The sequence below is a fragment of the Mirounga angustirostris genome, unplaced genomic scaffold, assembly GCF_029215605.1.
Source record: "Mirounga angustirostris isolate CCGP_5_RB_7025 unplaced genomic scaffold, mMirAng1.0.hap1 SCAF_13, whole genome shotgun sequence".
Classification (NCBI taxonomy): Eukaryota; Metazoa; Chordata; class Mammalia; order Carnivora; family Phocidae; genus Mirounga; species Mirounga angustirostris.
This window is the reverse complement of record NW_026991721.1, coordinates 89,643,698-89,660,039: the sequence shown is the minus strand read 5'-3', so window position 1 is coordinate 89,660,039 and position 16,342 is coordinate 89,643,698. Positions and strand designations below refer to the sequence as shown.

General features: G+C 38.5%; 1 protein-coding gene across 14 annotated transcripts in view; it reads left to right on the top strand.

Moving 5' to 3' along the window:
- CCDC15 (coiled-coil domain containing 15) overlaps positions 1 to 16,342 on the top strand; it is an 83,070-nt gene that overhangs the window by 51,200 nt on the left and 15,528 nt on the right. Inside the window, exons 16-17 of one of the 14 annotated variants that reach the window (XR_010407048.1) lie at positions 10,679 to 10,784; positions 12,113 to 12,304. The exons of 10 other annotated variants lie outside the window; for them this stretch is intronic. Coding sequence is in view for 2 of the 4 variants with exons in the window: in XM_064577288.1 (XP_064433358.1) it covers positions 10,676 to 10,688 (13 nt within the window). In the remaining 2 variants the exon portion in view is untranslated. Of the gene's footprint in view, positions 1 to 10,675; positions 10,785 to 12,112; positions 12,305 to 16,342 lie in introns of those variants that run through there. 3 more of the 14 variants (XR_010407047.1, XM_064577289.1, XM_064577288.1) reach the window with 3 other exon arrangements.

Sequence of the window (16,342 nt, the reverse complement as noted above, 5' to 3'; positions counted from 1 at the left end):
ACTATGTTATTTTTAATAATGATTTCAAAAATCACTAAGGAAGAATACTTAGCAGAATCATGAAGTGAGCAGACAGGTTGAACAGAAAAACAGGATCAGCAAGCAATGATTTAGACTTGGTAGATTAGACCTTAATCCTGTTGTGCCAAAGAGGAATATTTCTTTCATGTCTTTGAGATCTAACAGGGCACCTCTTTAACCCCTGAAATAAACCTGGTTTTTAATCTTACAAGCAGAATTCCTTTTATTTGAAAGTATTGGTGTTGGGGGTGCCTGGGTGGCTCAGTCGTTAAGCATCTGCCTTCGGCTCAGGTCATGATCCCAGGGTCCTGGGATCGAGCCCCGCATCGGGCTCCCTGCTCCGTGGAAAGCCTGCTTCTCCCTCTACCAGTCCCTCTGCTTGTGTTCCCTCTCTTGCTATGTCTCTCTCTGTCAAATAAATAAAATCTTTAAAAAAAAAAAAAAAGTATTGATGTTGGTAAATTTCTGGCTCGGGAAGACAGAAACCATAGAGCCAAAAAGATAGGCCTCATTTTTAGTTTTAGGTCTGTATTTTAGTTTTAGCTTTGTAAAGGATTAGTGATGTGGCCTTATCATATGGAGGATGACTGAGTGACAAGAGTTTTTGAGTTATTGCAATTATATGACTATTTTTTAATACAGTTTGCCTGTGATATTGATTTATCTTCAGGATTCTTTCCAGGGTGTAAATGTTGACCTATACTTTGTTTAGTTGTGCCAACACACAGCATAACAAGTTTACCAACCAAATTGCAATGTTTTCTATTCTTCCTCTCTTTTACTGAGGGTCTGACACTAGTTTCAGAACACCTTTTGGCATAACCGCTATAGCTGTATTCGCTTCAGTGCTCTGGAAAAAACCAATACATTGACATGTTGATTTCTGACCTAGTTTAGTTTCTATTGTGTATCAACTGAAACTTATATTTACACAAGAGGCCTTGAAGGTATCAGAGAAGAATAAGAGCTTGTCTACAGAATAATTGTTTATACCAATTTTGTAAGTTTGTCATTTTTGATTTTATGATCCTTTCTGAAACTACTATATGGCAGTAGTTCTTAACCTGAGAATCTGACCAAACCTATGGGTTCTTTTCCCAGAAAAATACCTTTGAGACAATCAAATGGAGATGTCAAATTGGCAGGTAGTTCAACAGATTTGAATGTCAGAGGAACTGTCTGATGGAGCTGTAGCTTTAGGAGGTACAGATGTTGGTGGGTGGTAGCTGAAGCTGATGGCATACCTAAAGTCACCTGGGGAGAAGTTATAGTGCAAGAAGTGGAGAATGCCTAGATATCTTGTATTTCCGCTTATGTACTATGACTTTTGGAGGACCACAGACTATTTTTAATATCTAATATATTTTGCTCTCTCAAATCAATTTTTGCTACCTTGGGTACAATATTGCTCCCATTGAGAATGTATGTGCTAGATGGATTAAATGACCTGTAGGCCACCATTGACTTTGGAGAGAGTTGTTTTGATGAAGTGATTGATGGGCCTCAAAGCCACATTGGAGAAGGTGAGGAGATCAGGAAATAGAGACAGAAAGTCTAGACAACTCTTATAAGATGTTTGACGTAAGAAGTAGCTAGGGAGGAGGGGGAGGGGCTGAGTCCATCATTTCTAGTAGCTGTTCTATTACCAAGATCTGCGGTGTCAACATTTGCAAAACAGTGCTGACGTGTTTCCTTAGTTCTTAGTTTACTGGTTTAGAGAATGACTGGTATAGAGAATTAACCAGTAACTAAGCTTTTCCATTGTCATTCACTTGGCTCTTTTAATTTCACCATTGAAAACCTCAATTTGATTCATTACCTTCAGAAAAATCTTTTACCACTTGCCTTTTTCACAACTTAAGGAGTTATTGAACTAAGCAAATATAAATTTCCTCAAAATACCACCTTTCTTTATGGGCTGTCTTTGGAATAAGATCTCTATGTAGATCCCTAGCCAGGAGCACCTTCATGATCTTAGGCTCATCTTTTAGCTTTTGTACTCTTTTAATCTTGTCCTGTCATTCTCTTGCATATTTCACGCATTATATTTTAAGAGAGCAAGTTGACATATATTTTAAAGTCAGTTGTGAATGACTATGTGCCTGTTTTGACCTTCCACACATTACCTTTCTCATATTCCTGCTACACTGCCTTACATGCCTTTAAATCTTCATCTTCACATGAAAACACCTCTCTCTGCCCATGTTGCAATATTGAGATTTCTTACCTCTAACCCTATTATGACTTTATATTGCATTTGAGTTTGAATTGTACTATAAAAGATATGGTTATGTTTTATACCCTTTAAGGAATATTCAATTTAGACTTTTACAGTTGGAGCTCAGCAAAGAATCGCAAGTGTGGGAGAACACTTGTAAGAAAATCCTTGTTTAAAGTAGCCTTGTCACCCTGCTAGAGATGGCCATGATTAGCTGTCAGAATCTGGATGGACTTGAGTTCCGTATACAATACAACTACTGAGTCTCTTGTACTTTTCCAGTGCCTGATCTTTCAGCCCTTGTAGGATGGTTTCCAGGTTTTTAATATATACCTATGTTAATCTAACTTGAAGGCCATAATTCCCCTAGAGTAAATAGCTTGCCACAAATGGATTGAAGCCCAGAATTTTCAGCAGTCCATGCTTTATTGAAGAGGTATGAGTGTGACTTGGCCTCATACTACTGTTCAGAAAACAATAGCTCTTTTGTTTCAAAGTAATTTTTAACAACTGACATTATCGGCCATGTATTTATAAGTTTTAGTCTTGAATCAGTCATATATTTTAACAAACACTCATTACTTAGGTTTTCTGATATTTTTCTCCATGAGCTACTTATTTCCTCTCTACTTACAGGTGAGTTTTTTTAAATAAATAAATACAATTAATGTTCAATAAACTGCACATATTTAAAGTGTAAACTTTGATGTTTTGACATATATATATATATGAATGAAACCACTACCATAGTCAAGATAGTGAACATATCTATCATCCCCAAAAGTTTACTAATGCCCTTGGTAGCCCCACTTTTTTCTCCCTCCCTGTCTCCATCTCCCTAGGTAACCACTGGTTTGCTTTCTGTCACTATAGATTAGCTTGCATTTTCTGGAATCATGCTGTTACCAGACTCCCAGGATCAGGTTCTTGAGTCTCAATGTCATAGAAATGAACTCTGAATTGGAGAGAAAGAAAACACTTGATCTTAGCCAAAAGGCCGAGAAGCGATGGAGAGAAAGAAAACAAGCAGAGTTAATTGGAGATAGCTTGGATACAAGGTAGCTGATAAGAAAGAGGAATGTTGCCCCTGAACGAGTACCGTGCATGGTTTTTAAAGGCACTTTTCCAAGGGATGAGGGGCTAGGACTGGGAAAGTGTCCTTCAGTCCCTGGATCATTATCTTCTGGTCATCATTCGTTAGTGGTCACAAGATAGTTGTAGGTTGCCTTTTACCATGGCCAGCATTGTTTAGGGTACCCGAAAAATCGACTTTGAATTGTTACTTCTATGTAAACTGTTTCTTTTGTTTTTGTTCAAATAACCATTACTCTCTAACAGTTGTTATTTGCTCATTTGTTCTTTCTGAGAAGGAGGTATTTGTCCTTAAGTGTATGGAAATTTAACTCTTGCCGTAGACCAGTGGCTTTATAGGAATTAGGCTCCTCTTGTTTTCCCTGTACTTCCTCAGTACAACATGTGCTCCTTTGCCCATCTCCTTTTACTCAGCGTAATTATTTTTAGATTCATCCGTGTTGTAGTATCAAGAGTTCACTCCTTTTTGTTGTAGAACAGTATTCCATTTTATGGATATACCACACTTTATCCATTCATAGCTTGATGGACATTTGGGTTGTTTCCAGTTTGGGCCTGTTAGAAAAAAAGCTGCAATGAACATTCATGCATAAATCTTTGGAAATATGATACCTTTTCTCTTGTAGTATACCTAGCAGTGGAATGGTTGGATCATATGGTAAGTGTATGTTTAACTTTTTATAGAAACTGTCAAACTGTTTTCCAAAGTGGTTGTACCATTTTATTTTACCACCAGCAGTGTAAGAGATTCAAGTTCTTACAGCTTCACCAGTATTTGGTATTGGGTATGGTCAGTCTTTTTTATTTTAGCCATTTGAATAGGTGTGTTGTGGTATCTCATTGTGGTTTTAGTTTGCATTTCCTATGTGACTGAAGATGTTGAACATCTTTTCAAGTGTTTATTTGCCATGTCATTATTGGTGGCATATCTATTCAAACCCAATTTTTTTGAGTTGTCTTATTATTGAGTTTTAAGATTTCTTTAATATAATCTGGATATAAGTCTTTTATCAGATAAATGCTTTGCAAAGATTTTCTCCCACCCAGTGGTTTGTCTTTTTATCTTTTTTTTTTTTTTTTAAAGATTTTATTTATTTATTTGACAGAGAGAGACACAGCGAGAGAGGGAATACAAGCAGGGGGAATGGGAGAGGGAGAAGCAGGCTTCCCGTGGAGCAGGGAGCCCAATGTGGGGCTCGATCCCAGGACCCTGGGATCATGACCTGAGCCGAAGGCAGACGCTTAACGACTGAGCCACCCAGGCGCCCCTTGTCTTTTTATCTTAACATTGTCTTTTAAAGAGCAGAAGTTTTAAATTTTGATGAATACGCATTTTCAATTTGTTCTTTAATAGATTATGGTTTTGGTGTTATATTTAAGAAATCATTGCACAGCCCAAGGTCACAAATTTTTTTTTTGTTTTCTTCTAGAAAGATTGTCACTTTAAGATTTTATATTTAGATCTGTGATTCAGTTAAAGCTTAATTTTTATATATGGTATGAAGTTTATTTTTTTGCATGTGGATATCCATTTGTCAAAAAAGCTATCCTTTCGGGGTGCCTGGGTGGCTTGATTGGTTAAGTATCCGACTCTTGGTTTCTGCTCAGGTCCTGATCTCATGGGTTGTAAGATCGAGCTCCGCATTGGGCTCTGCGCTTAGTGGGAGTCTGCTTGGATGTTCTCTCCCTCTGCCCCTACCCCCACTCTCGCACTCACTCTCTCTTTTAAATAAATAAATAAATCTTTAAAAAAAAAGGCTAGTCTTTCTCCACTGCATTGCCTTTGTGCATATGTCAAAAATCAGTTGTGCAACAAACAAAAGAGAAAACTGATAGGCTGGACTTCATTAAAATTAAAAACAGTCAAGAAAGTGGAAAACAACTCCAGAATGGGAAAAAATATTTGCAAACCATATATCTAATAAGAGACTTGTATTCAAAATATATAAAGAACTCTTACAAATCAGTAATAAAAAGGCAACCCCATTAAAAAGTGGACAAAGGATTTAAATAGATATTTCTCCCAGGAAAATATACAAATGGCTAGTAAGTACTTGAAAAGATGCTCAACATCAAGAGTTATTGGGAAATGCAAATCAAGACCACAGTAAGATACCGTCTCACACCCACAAGCATTACTATTATAAAAACAACAAATAATAACAAGTGTTGATGAGAATATGGAGGAATTGGAATTCCTGTATATTGTTGGTGGGGAATGTAAACTGGCACAGTTGTTTTTGGAAAATAATTTAACAGTTCCTCAAAAGGTTAAACAGATTAACCATATGACTCAGCAGTTCCACTCCTGGATATATAACCAAGAGAACTGAAAATACATATCCACTCAGAAACTTACATGCATTTTCATAGTAGCGTTATTCATAATAGCCAGGAAGTGGAAGCATCCCAAGTGTCTAAGAACTGATGAACAGATAAATCAAATGTGGTGTATCTATACATGGAATATCAGCAATAAAAAGGAATGAAACACTGATACATGCTACAACATGGATGGACTTTGGAAACATTATGCCAAGTGAAAGAAGCCAGTCACAAAGGCCACATATTGTATGATAACCATTTATATGAAATGTCTAGAATAGGCAAATCTATAGAGGCTCTACTGGGTCTGGGAAAGAGGGTATGGAGAAAGAGGGTATGGAGAGCTACTGTTAATGAATACAAAGTTTCTTTTGAGTACAAGATTTCTTTTGGGAGTGATGAAGATGTTCTCAAATTATATTATGGTGATGGTAAACTTTTTGATACTCAAGTTGTATCTTAGGGTATTTAAAAAGTGAGTTGCCCATATATGTGTTGGTTTATTTCTGGACTTTCTCTTCTGTTCCACTGATCTCTTTGTCTAAATACTAATACCATGCTATTCTGATTAGTGTAGTTTTATAATAATGCTTGAAATCTTAGTGTTAGCCCTCCAGTTTTTTTTCCCTCAGACCTGTCTTGGCTGTTCTAGGCCCTTTGTATTTCCATATAAATTTAAAAATAAGTTTGTCAATTCATACAAAAAGCCTTCTTGGATTTTTTTTTTTTTTTTAAAGATTGATTTATTTATTTTAGAGAGAGAATTGGGAGGAGCAGAGAGAGAATCTCAAGCAGACTCCCCACTGAGCACGGTGCCTGACTCGGGGCTGGATCTCATGACCCCTGAGATCATGACCTGAGCCGAAATCAAAAGTCAGATGCTTTACTGACTGAGCCACTCAGGTGCCCCAAGCCATCTTGGATTTTGATTGGGATTGTGTTGAATCTATACATAATTTGGGGAGAACTGGGGAGAAATAGTTAATGATAATTGAGTTTTCCAGCCCATGAACAAGATATATTGCTCCATTTATTTAGCTCGTCTTTAATTTTTCTCAATTATAGTTTTCAGTGCATAGGTCTTTCATGTCTTTTGTCATATCTGTCCATAAGTATTTCATATTTTTGGTGCTATATAAATGGTATTTATTTTATTTCAGTTTCTGATTTTTGTTGTTGTTGCTTGTGTATAGAGATGCACAATTGATTTTTGGTTGTGGATCTTATACCCTGCAGCCTTATTAAGCTCATAAGTATTAATTCATTGGATTTTTTTTACATGGTGATCATGTCATCTTCCAAGACAGTTGTACTTCTTCCTTTAAATCAGGATGGCTTTTATTTCTCTTCCTTGCCTGATTATACTGGCTCGAACCTTCTTTACAATGTTGACTAGAAGTGCTCAGAGTGGACAGACAGTACTGGATCTTAGGAAAGCATTTAGTCATTCATCATTAAGTATGATGTTAGCTGTAGTTTTTTCATGGATGCCATTTATCAGACTGAGAAGGTTCTTTTCTCCTCCTAGTTTGTTGAGAATTTTTATTAGGAATGAATGTTAGATTTTGTCAAAAAAATTTTTTTCACTAGTGAGGTAATCACGTTTCTTTTTTACTTTGTTGATATGGGAATAACATTGTTTGATATTTGAATGTCAAACCAACCATGTGTTCCTTGGGTACACCCCACTTGGTAATAATGTATAATTCTTTTAATAGATTTGCTTAAAGTTTTGTTTAGAATTTTGGCTTGTACTTTCCTTTGATTGGTTTTGGTTTCAGAGACTGATAAAATGGGTTGGGAAGTATTCTCTCCAATTTTTTGGGAAGAGTTTATACAGAATTGGTATTATTTCTTTTTTTTTTTTTAATTTCTTTCTTTCTTTTTTTGTTTTAAAGATTTTATTTATTTATTTGACAGATAGAAACACAGTGAGAGAGGGAACCCAAGCAGGGAGAGTGGGAGAGGGAAAAGCAGGCTTCCCGCAGAGCAGGGAGCCCGATGCGGGGCTCGATCCCAGGGCCCTGGGATGCTGACCTGAGCCAAAGGCAGACGCTTAACGACTGAGCCGCCCAGGCGCCCCCAGAATTGGTATTATTTCTATCTTAAATGTTTGGTAGAATTTGCCAGTGAATTCATCTGGTTCTAGACATTTCATTGTGGAAAGGTTATTAACAACATTTTTAATGTTGATAATAGATATAGAGCTATTTAGGTTATCTATTTTTTTCTTGAGTAAGCTTTAGTAGTTTGTGTATTTTAACGAATATGTCATTTCATCTAAGTTGTCAAATATTTTGGCATAACATTGTTCTTAATATTCTATTTTTCAATATCTGTAGGATATGTAGTTATGTTGCCTCTCTTATTTTTTATCTTAATAATTTGTATCTTCAGGGTGCCTGGTGGCTCAGTCGGTTGAGCATCAGACTCTTGATTTCAGCTCCAGTCATGATCTCAGGCTCGTGAAATGGAGCCCCATGTTGGGCTCCATGCTGGGTGTGGAATCTGCTTGGGATCCTCTCTCTCCCCCCAACCCTCCCAGGAGAGTGTGCATGCACTCTCTCTCTCAAAAAAAAAAAAAAAAAAAAATAGTGTTGTCTTTGTTTGTGTGTGTGATCCAGGTATATGCTCAAGATGTATCAATTTTGTTGAACTTCTCAAATACCTAGCTTTTTTCTTTTCCTTTTTCTCTTTCTTTTTTTTTTCTTTTTTCTTTTTACTTTTCTGTTCCCTAGTTCATTGATTTCTGCTTCAATCTTTATTTATTTTCTTCTGCTTACTTTAGGCTTACTTTCCTCTCTCTCTCTCCCTTTTTTTTTTTAGTTGCTTAATGTAGAAGAGTAGGTCATTGATTTCATGCCTTTCTTTTCTCATATAAACAATTAGTACTATAAATTTACTACTCTAGCAGCACCTAATGAATTCATTTCCATTCAGTTCAAAATATCTGCTAACGTTTCCTTTGTTTCTTCTTTGATCGTGGGATATTTAGAAATGTGTTATTGAATTTCCAAATATTTGGTGATTTTCAGGGTATCTTTCTGTTATTGATTTCTAATTTAATTTTATTGTGATAGAGAATAGTATGCTATGAATGTCTTGAATCCTTTTAAATTTATTGATACTTGTTTTATGGCACAGAATATGGCTTACCTTGGTAAAAGTTTCAAGTTTAATAACTTCACAATAGAAGAATGTGTATTCTGTTGTTTTATAAATGTGTATTCTGCTATTCTGTAAATGTTGTGGAGTGTTCTATAAATGTCCATTAGGTCAGGTTGGGTGATGATGTTGGTCAGATATATATCCTTGCCACTTTTATGCCTATTTATTCTATCAATAATTGAGACAGGGCTATTGAAATCTCTGTAACTGTGGATTTGTCTCATCTCCTTATAGTTCCATCAGCCTTTGCTTCATGTATTTTGAAGTTCTGTTATTAGATGTATAAATGCCTGAAGTGATCTTCTTTATCCCTGAGAATTTTTTTCTCTGAAATCTACATTGTCTGATATTAATATAGTCACCCATCTTCTTTTAATTAGTGCTAGCATGGTGTATCTTGTTCCATCCTTTTATTTTAACCTACTTTGTTCCTTTGTATTTAAAATGCATTTCTTGCCAGCAGCATATAACTGAGTCTTGACTTTTTGTCAGATTTGACAATTTCTGCCTTTTAATTGGGGTGTTTTAGACCATTTACCTTTAATGTGATTATTGATAGGGTCTGATATTAGTATATCATATTGCTATTTGTTTTCTATTTGTGCCATTTGGTTTTTGTTCCCCTTTTTTCTTTTTCTGCCATCTTTTGAATTACTTTTATGTTTTTATAATTCAGTTTGATCTCTTTTGTTGGCATGTTAGCTATAACCTTTTTTTCTGTTATATTATTGGTTGTTCTAGGGTTTATAGTATACATCTCTAGCTTTTCCACAGTCTACCTTCAAATGACAGTATACTACTTTCCATATAGTATAAAAATCATAGTATAAGAATCTTGCAATAGTTTATTTCCATTTATCCTATCCCAACCTTTATGCTATTGTTGTCATGCATTTTACTTTTATGTACAAAATACATTATTATTTTTGTTAAAAGTCTATTATTTAAGGAGACTTAAACAATAAGAATAGTCATATATATAACCTCAAATATTATTTTGCAACCTTTAACATTTCTTGTAGTTGTTGGTTTATGGGGATGAATTCTTTCAGCTTTTGTATGTCTAAAACCAACTTTATTTCATTTTTTCCCATTCATTTGTTCATTTATTTATGACACTTTTTTAAGTGTATAGTTTAGTAATGTTAATAAATATGTGTTATATTCACATTTTCATGAAACAGATCTCCAGAACTTTTTCATCTTGCAAATATGAAACTCTGTACCTGTTAAACAACCACTCCCCTTTACCCCATAGTCTCTGGTAATGACCATTCTATTTCCCTTTCTATGAATTTGACTACTTCAGATCCTCATATTAGTGTAATCATATGATATTTGTCTTTCTGTGACTGGTTTATTTGACTTAGCATAATGTTCTTAAGGTTCATCCATATTATAACATGTTACCGTATTTCTGTCCTTTTTAAGGCTGAATATTATTAATATTCCATTGTATATACATACCACATTTTATTTATCCATTTATCTGTAGATGGACGTTTGGGTTGCTGTTATGAATTAATGCTGCAGTGAATATGGGTGTGCAAATCTCTCTTCAAGACCTTGCTTTCAGTTCTTTTAGATATATACCCAGAAGTGGGATTCCTAGATCATATGGTAGTTCTATTTTTAATTGTTTGAGGAATCTCCATACTGTTTTCCATAGCACTTGTGCCCTAACCCACCAACAGTGCGTAGGGGTTCTAATTTCTCACATCCTTGCCAACACTTATTTTGGTTTTTTGATAATAGCCATCCTAATGGGTGTGAGGTGATAGTTCATTGAGGTTTTGGGTTGCAGTTTCCTAATTATTACTGATGTTGATCATCTTTTTTTTTTTTTTTAAGTAGGCTCCACTAGGTGTGGAGCCCAGTGTGGGGCTTGAACTCATGACCCTGAGATGAAGGACCTGAGCTGAAATCAAAAGTTGGACACTTAACCGACTGAGCCACCCAGGTGCCCCAAGCATCTTTTTTTTTTAAGATTTATTTGTTTATTAGAGAGAGAGAAAGAGAACGAGCAGGGGGAGGGGCAGAGGGAGAGAGAGAGGGGAAGCAGACTCCCCGCTGAGCAGGGAGCCTGATGTGGGGCTTGATCTCAGCACCCCTGAGATCATGACCTGAGCCAAAATGAAAAGTCAGAGGTTTAACTGACTGAGCCACCCAGGCGCCCCCCACCCCAAGCATTTAATATGCCTGGTGGCATTTATAGATCATTTTGGAGAAATATCTGTTCAACACCTTTACCTATTTTTAATTGGATTGTTTGCTCCTTTTTGGATTATTTTTTTCCTGTGATTTATTTGAAATAATTTCTATTGTTGTGCTTTTAGATTTGGTTCTTGTCACAGCTAATTTGCTGGTAATCCCATCCAGTGTATTTTTTAGAATTATTTTTATAGAGCAGTTTTAGATTCATAGCGAAATTGAGAGGAAGGTACATCAATTTCTCATATACTCCCTGTCCCCCAATATTCAGAGCCACTCAACTTACGAACATACCCCACCAGTGTGGTACATTTGTTACAAATGATGAACCTACATTGACACATCATCATTACTTAAAGTCCACAGTTTACATTAGGTTCATTCTTGGTATTGTACATTTATGGGTTTGGGCAAATGTATAATGACATGTATTTATCTTTATAACACCATACAGAATAGTTTTACTGCCGTAAAAGTCCTGTGTGCTCTGCCCATTCATCCCTTTGACCCTCCCCCTCCCCCATTAACTTCTGGCAACCACTGATCTTTTCACTGTCTCCATCTTTTAGCTGTTTTCAGAATGCCATTTACAGGTTTCCCCCACTATCCGAAAGTAACGCATGCCTCTGACACCTTTCATAAGCTGAAATGGTGTAAAGCTATGAAGCAATTACCATTAATTGATATAGAACAATTTTTGAGTGTTCCCAGACCCAAAAGATAGTATCTCCTATGCCTTTCTGACACCCTAGAACACATCTTGCTAATGGATGCACAAAATAAATCCAGATGAAGCACAGATGCTAACCATTCAAAGCTATGGTGGCTGATGCCGAGATCCCTGAGTGTAGTTCCCAGGGAAGGAGCTTGGTGGTGCCATGCCCGCTGCCTCCATAATAGCTCACTGCAAAGCAAATGCTGAGCAAAGTGGTATAATGTGAACTTTTGAAAAGCTGAGGATACCTGTAGTTGGAATTATGCAGTATGTAGTCTTTTCAGACTGGTGTCTTTCAATTAGTAATATGCATTTAAGTTCCTCTGTGCCTTTTCATGGCTTGATAGCTGATTTCTTTTTAGCACTGAACAATATTCTGTTGTCTGGATATATCACAGTTTATCCATTCATCTACTGAAGGACATCATGGTTTCTTCCAAGATTTGGCAGTTATGAATAAAACTGCTATAAACACCCATGTGCAGGTTTTGTTTGGATATACGTTTTGAAGTCGTTTGGGTAAACACCAAGTAGCGTGACTGCTGGATAATGTGGTAAGAGTATGTTTAGTAAACTGGCTGTACAATTTTGCATTCCTACTAGCAATGAATTAAGTTCTTGTTGCCCTACATGCTTGTCAACATTTGGTATTGTCAGTGTTATAGATTTTGGCCATCCTAATAGCTGTGCAGTGGTATCTCATTGTTTTATTTTGCATTTTCTTGATGATATATGATGTGGGGCATTTTTTCATTTACTTGGTTGCCATCTGTACAGTCGACCCTTGAACAACATGGGGGTTAGGGTTACTGACCCCCCGCACAGTTGGTAATTTGCATATAACTTATGACCCCCCCTCTCAAAATTTAACTACAAACAGCCTACTGTTGACTGGAAGTCTTACTGATGACGTAAATAGTTGATTAGCACATATTTTGTATGTTATATATATTACATACTATATTCTTACAATAAAGTAAGCTAGAGGAAAGAAAATGTTATTAAGGAAATCACAAGGAAGAGAAAATATATTTACAGTACTGTAGTGTATTTATCGAAAAAAACCCACCTATAAATGGGCCTGTTCAGACCCATGTTGTTCAAGGGTCGACTGTATATATGTATGTACAGTATATGTTTATGGAGAGAAAGAGATAAAGCAAATGTGATGAAATGAGAACAGCTGGTGAATCTAGGTGAATAGTATGCATGTTCATTGTATTATTCTTTCAACTTTTCTGTAGGTTTGAAGTTTTCCAGAGTAAAAAATTGGGCGAAAAAGTATAGGATTAAAGACCTTCACGGTCAACTCCAGCCTGAGCTGGCTCTCCCTCACACTTGCCAGAGGAGGTCCCTAAAATCCTAGGGTTTTGTGAAGGAAGCAGCTGGATTAGTAGGGACTTTTCAAGCAGCCCCCCAGTGGGGCTGGACCAAGCCAGCTAATGGTGGGATATCAGGCCACAAAGGATGGATAGATTCCAGTTTGTCTGCTCCTGAGGAAAAAAAATAGGTCCTATATGTTAATAGCCCTGATAAGGTGCCTCCAAGAATATGAGGAGTGGTCAGACCCAGGGAATGAACCAGGGCTAAGAAACCTGGACAGTTGGGAAACCTGGAGCACCAGGCAAGGAGGGCCTTCTCCTGAATTGCCTTTTCCTACCGAGATAAGCTAGTACAAAGGAAAGCACCAGGCTCAGAGGTACTGGTACCGGTTGTAGTGGGAGCAGCCGGCACTCAGGCCAGAGCTAAAGTAGGTGAGTGCCAGTCACTGCCAGCACCGGAGTGGTCCGCAGGGTGTTTTCTCTGGCCTCGTGTGTGGTCAAAGGCATTGACCTCGGACCCAGAAGCCCTGGGGTGAGTCCTGATCCTGTCACTCGCAAGCTGTGACGGTGATGCCTATGATTCTTGTTCACACAAACCACGTTGACTTCCCTCCAACCTGCCTTATTGATGGGCTGCAAAAGCTGAAAACAAACCATGGAAGGGCCTTTTTAACTCCTAAAGGCCAGTGAGATTACCTGTTACTACTTTCTAGGCATGAAGCAATTCATTTTGCAGCTTTCCCCCCTTTTTAGGTCCAACTCAACTAGATACTTCTTTAGGCCTTGAGTATATTTTCATTATGAAGTTGTAGGAGTAAAGCTCTTTGATCCTCCGAGGAAGCAGGATTGAGATACTTTGAGATGCTCATTTTCTCCTTAACAGAGAGTGGTGGAGGATGATGCCCTTTTGATACATGCCTTCACCAGGGAAATAGATCCCCCTAGGCCAGTGGTGACTCACCACCAGCGGCCACAGTGTCGGGATCCTAGCTGACCAAATACTGGCGGCTGTCTGCCAGAGTGCCAGAGGGAAGAGAATTGGGACCTCCACTCAGTCCATCGGGTCAGCCGTGGCGTCTCAGGGGCAGTAGAGTAGAACTGACAGAGTGGACATGCCTTTGATTGGTCTTCAGGAGGAGAGCACTGAGTTAGTTGGTATGCGCCACAAAGAGTTTACCTCAGTGCAAGGGAGAGCTTTCAGGTGGCCCCATCCAAGCTGCAGTGGTTGCACGGGGCTCCCCTGTACTAGAGTTATTCTAGCATGGCTCCATCACCCCTCCTGGAAGAGGTTTTGGAGAACATGCACCACCATTGGCCAGAGAGTTGAATCAGATGATATGCTAGGGCTCTTCCAACCTTAATAGTATAAGTCACTTTTATCTAGCAATGAATTTGAATTAACCCATCCTCTGCTTACTAGCCCTGTGACCTTGGACATGTTTATCAGCTTTCTGAGCCTTAGTTTTCTCAGCTATAAAGTGAGATTATTAACATCTACCCTGTGTCTCTCACAAGGTTGTTTTAAGTATCAACAGAAATAAGAAATGATGGGGTGCCTGGATGGCTCAGTCAGTTAAGCATCTGACCCTTGATTTTGGCTCAGGTCACGATCTCAGGGTCACGAGATCTAGCCTCACATTGGGCTCCACGCTCAGCGGGGAGTCTGCTTGAGATTCTCTCTCTCAGTCTTCTGCTGCCCCTCCCCCCGCTCGCACATTCTCCCCCTCCTCACTAAAATAAATAAGTAAATCTTGGAAGGAAGGGAGGGAGGGAGGGAGGGAGGGAGGAAGGGAGGATGGATTCTTGGTGAAATCATAAATGTTCTCACCTCATTCTCAGTACTCTGCCCACAGTTCCAGGGTGACCAAGTGAGTGCCTGGACTGGCTGTCCCATGGTTCAGAGTAAGGATCACATGTGCTCAAGGGGTCAGGACTAAATCAGATTTCACTAGCCATCTTCCATCCATGGTTACCACTTTGGCCCTTTTTGTCTTCCCTATCCCTATATCTTTGCTATTCTCTTCTTTCCCTTATATTCATTCCACTAGCACTTTCTGCTAGGCTGCTATGTCCCAGACATCTGCTGGGCCAGGGGGAGCATGTAAATTATTGCCAGTCCTGCAAGTGTGTCTTGCCCGGTGCAGGGAGAGCACAGAGAAGGGATGAGGTGAGCAGTGCTCTAAGGGAGGTTTGTACCGTGGGCTCACGGGGTGACAGTCCTTTGGCAGGACAAGGCTGGAGGTGGGGAGGCTAGATAGGAGAAGTGTTCACCAGGAAGAAGACATCTGGGCCTGTCTTTGAAAAACAGATGATGATTTTCCAAGTAGAAAAGGCCAAGGGAAGGCATGAACAGAGAGCACGTGGATGTGAGTGTTGAGCCCTGTGGGCTTTGCTTCTCTGCCCCCATCCTTAACTAGCTCCTCTCCTCTGGGCAGCTCCCACATGCAGCTTCTTTCAAAGCAAAAAGATTTGAAAGCTACAGACTGTTTTGGGAAATACTGCTGCCTGCTCATTGGGGGCTATGAAATATTACTATGAAATAAAGGCAGTAATTCTCCACCCTGGCTGTGTACCAGCATCTCTTGTGGTTTGTTTTTGGTTTTGTTTTAATTCAAGTTTCCTGGCCTCACCTTTTATGTATTCTGATTTAGTAAGTCTGGAGCAGGACCACAGTAATTGATATGATCTGCTTTTACAAATTTGGAAGTAGAAATGTTGTCACATCATCTTTGTTTTTCCAATTCCTCACTAACGACTACATATATTTTATTGAAGGAAGCTCAGTATCATCTAGTACAGATTCTCATCTAGCTTCAGTTTTCTGAGAAGCTTAAAGGCTTAAAAGTTCTAAAAAGTGAAGGAACTGCTGTGGGTGGGATTAGCCCAGCCTTTTTCCCAGAGGAGAGAGACTGGATAATGAGTAGTCCGTTACATATTTTCCCTGGGCCTCAATTTCCTCATCTGTGAAATGGGAATTAAAATAGTACCCACCTCATAAGGTAGTGGTGAGGACTAAAAGAGCACAGAGAACATAAGAGCACGTAGTATGGGCTCAGTAAATGATGGCTGTCATTATAGGGACAGCAAGGCCAGCCTAGTGGTTAGCGGTGTGGGCTCTGGCTCACAGCCTGGCAGCTACTCTCCCTATAACCTCCGTGGCTCAGTTTCCTTCTCTGTACGATAGGGTGGTTGTGACTCCCTCATAAAACTGTTATGAAATGTTACTAAATGAATAAACACAGACACTGAGATCATTGGTGGGCAAATAAC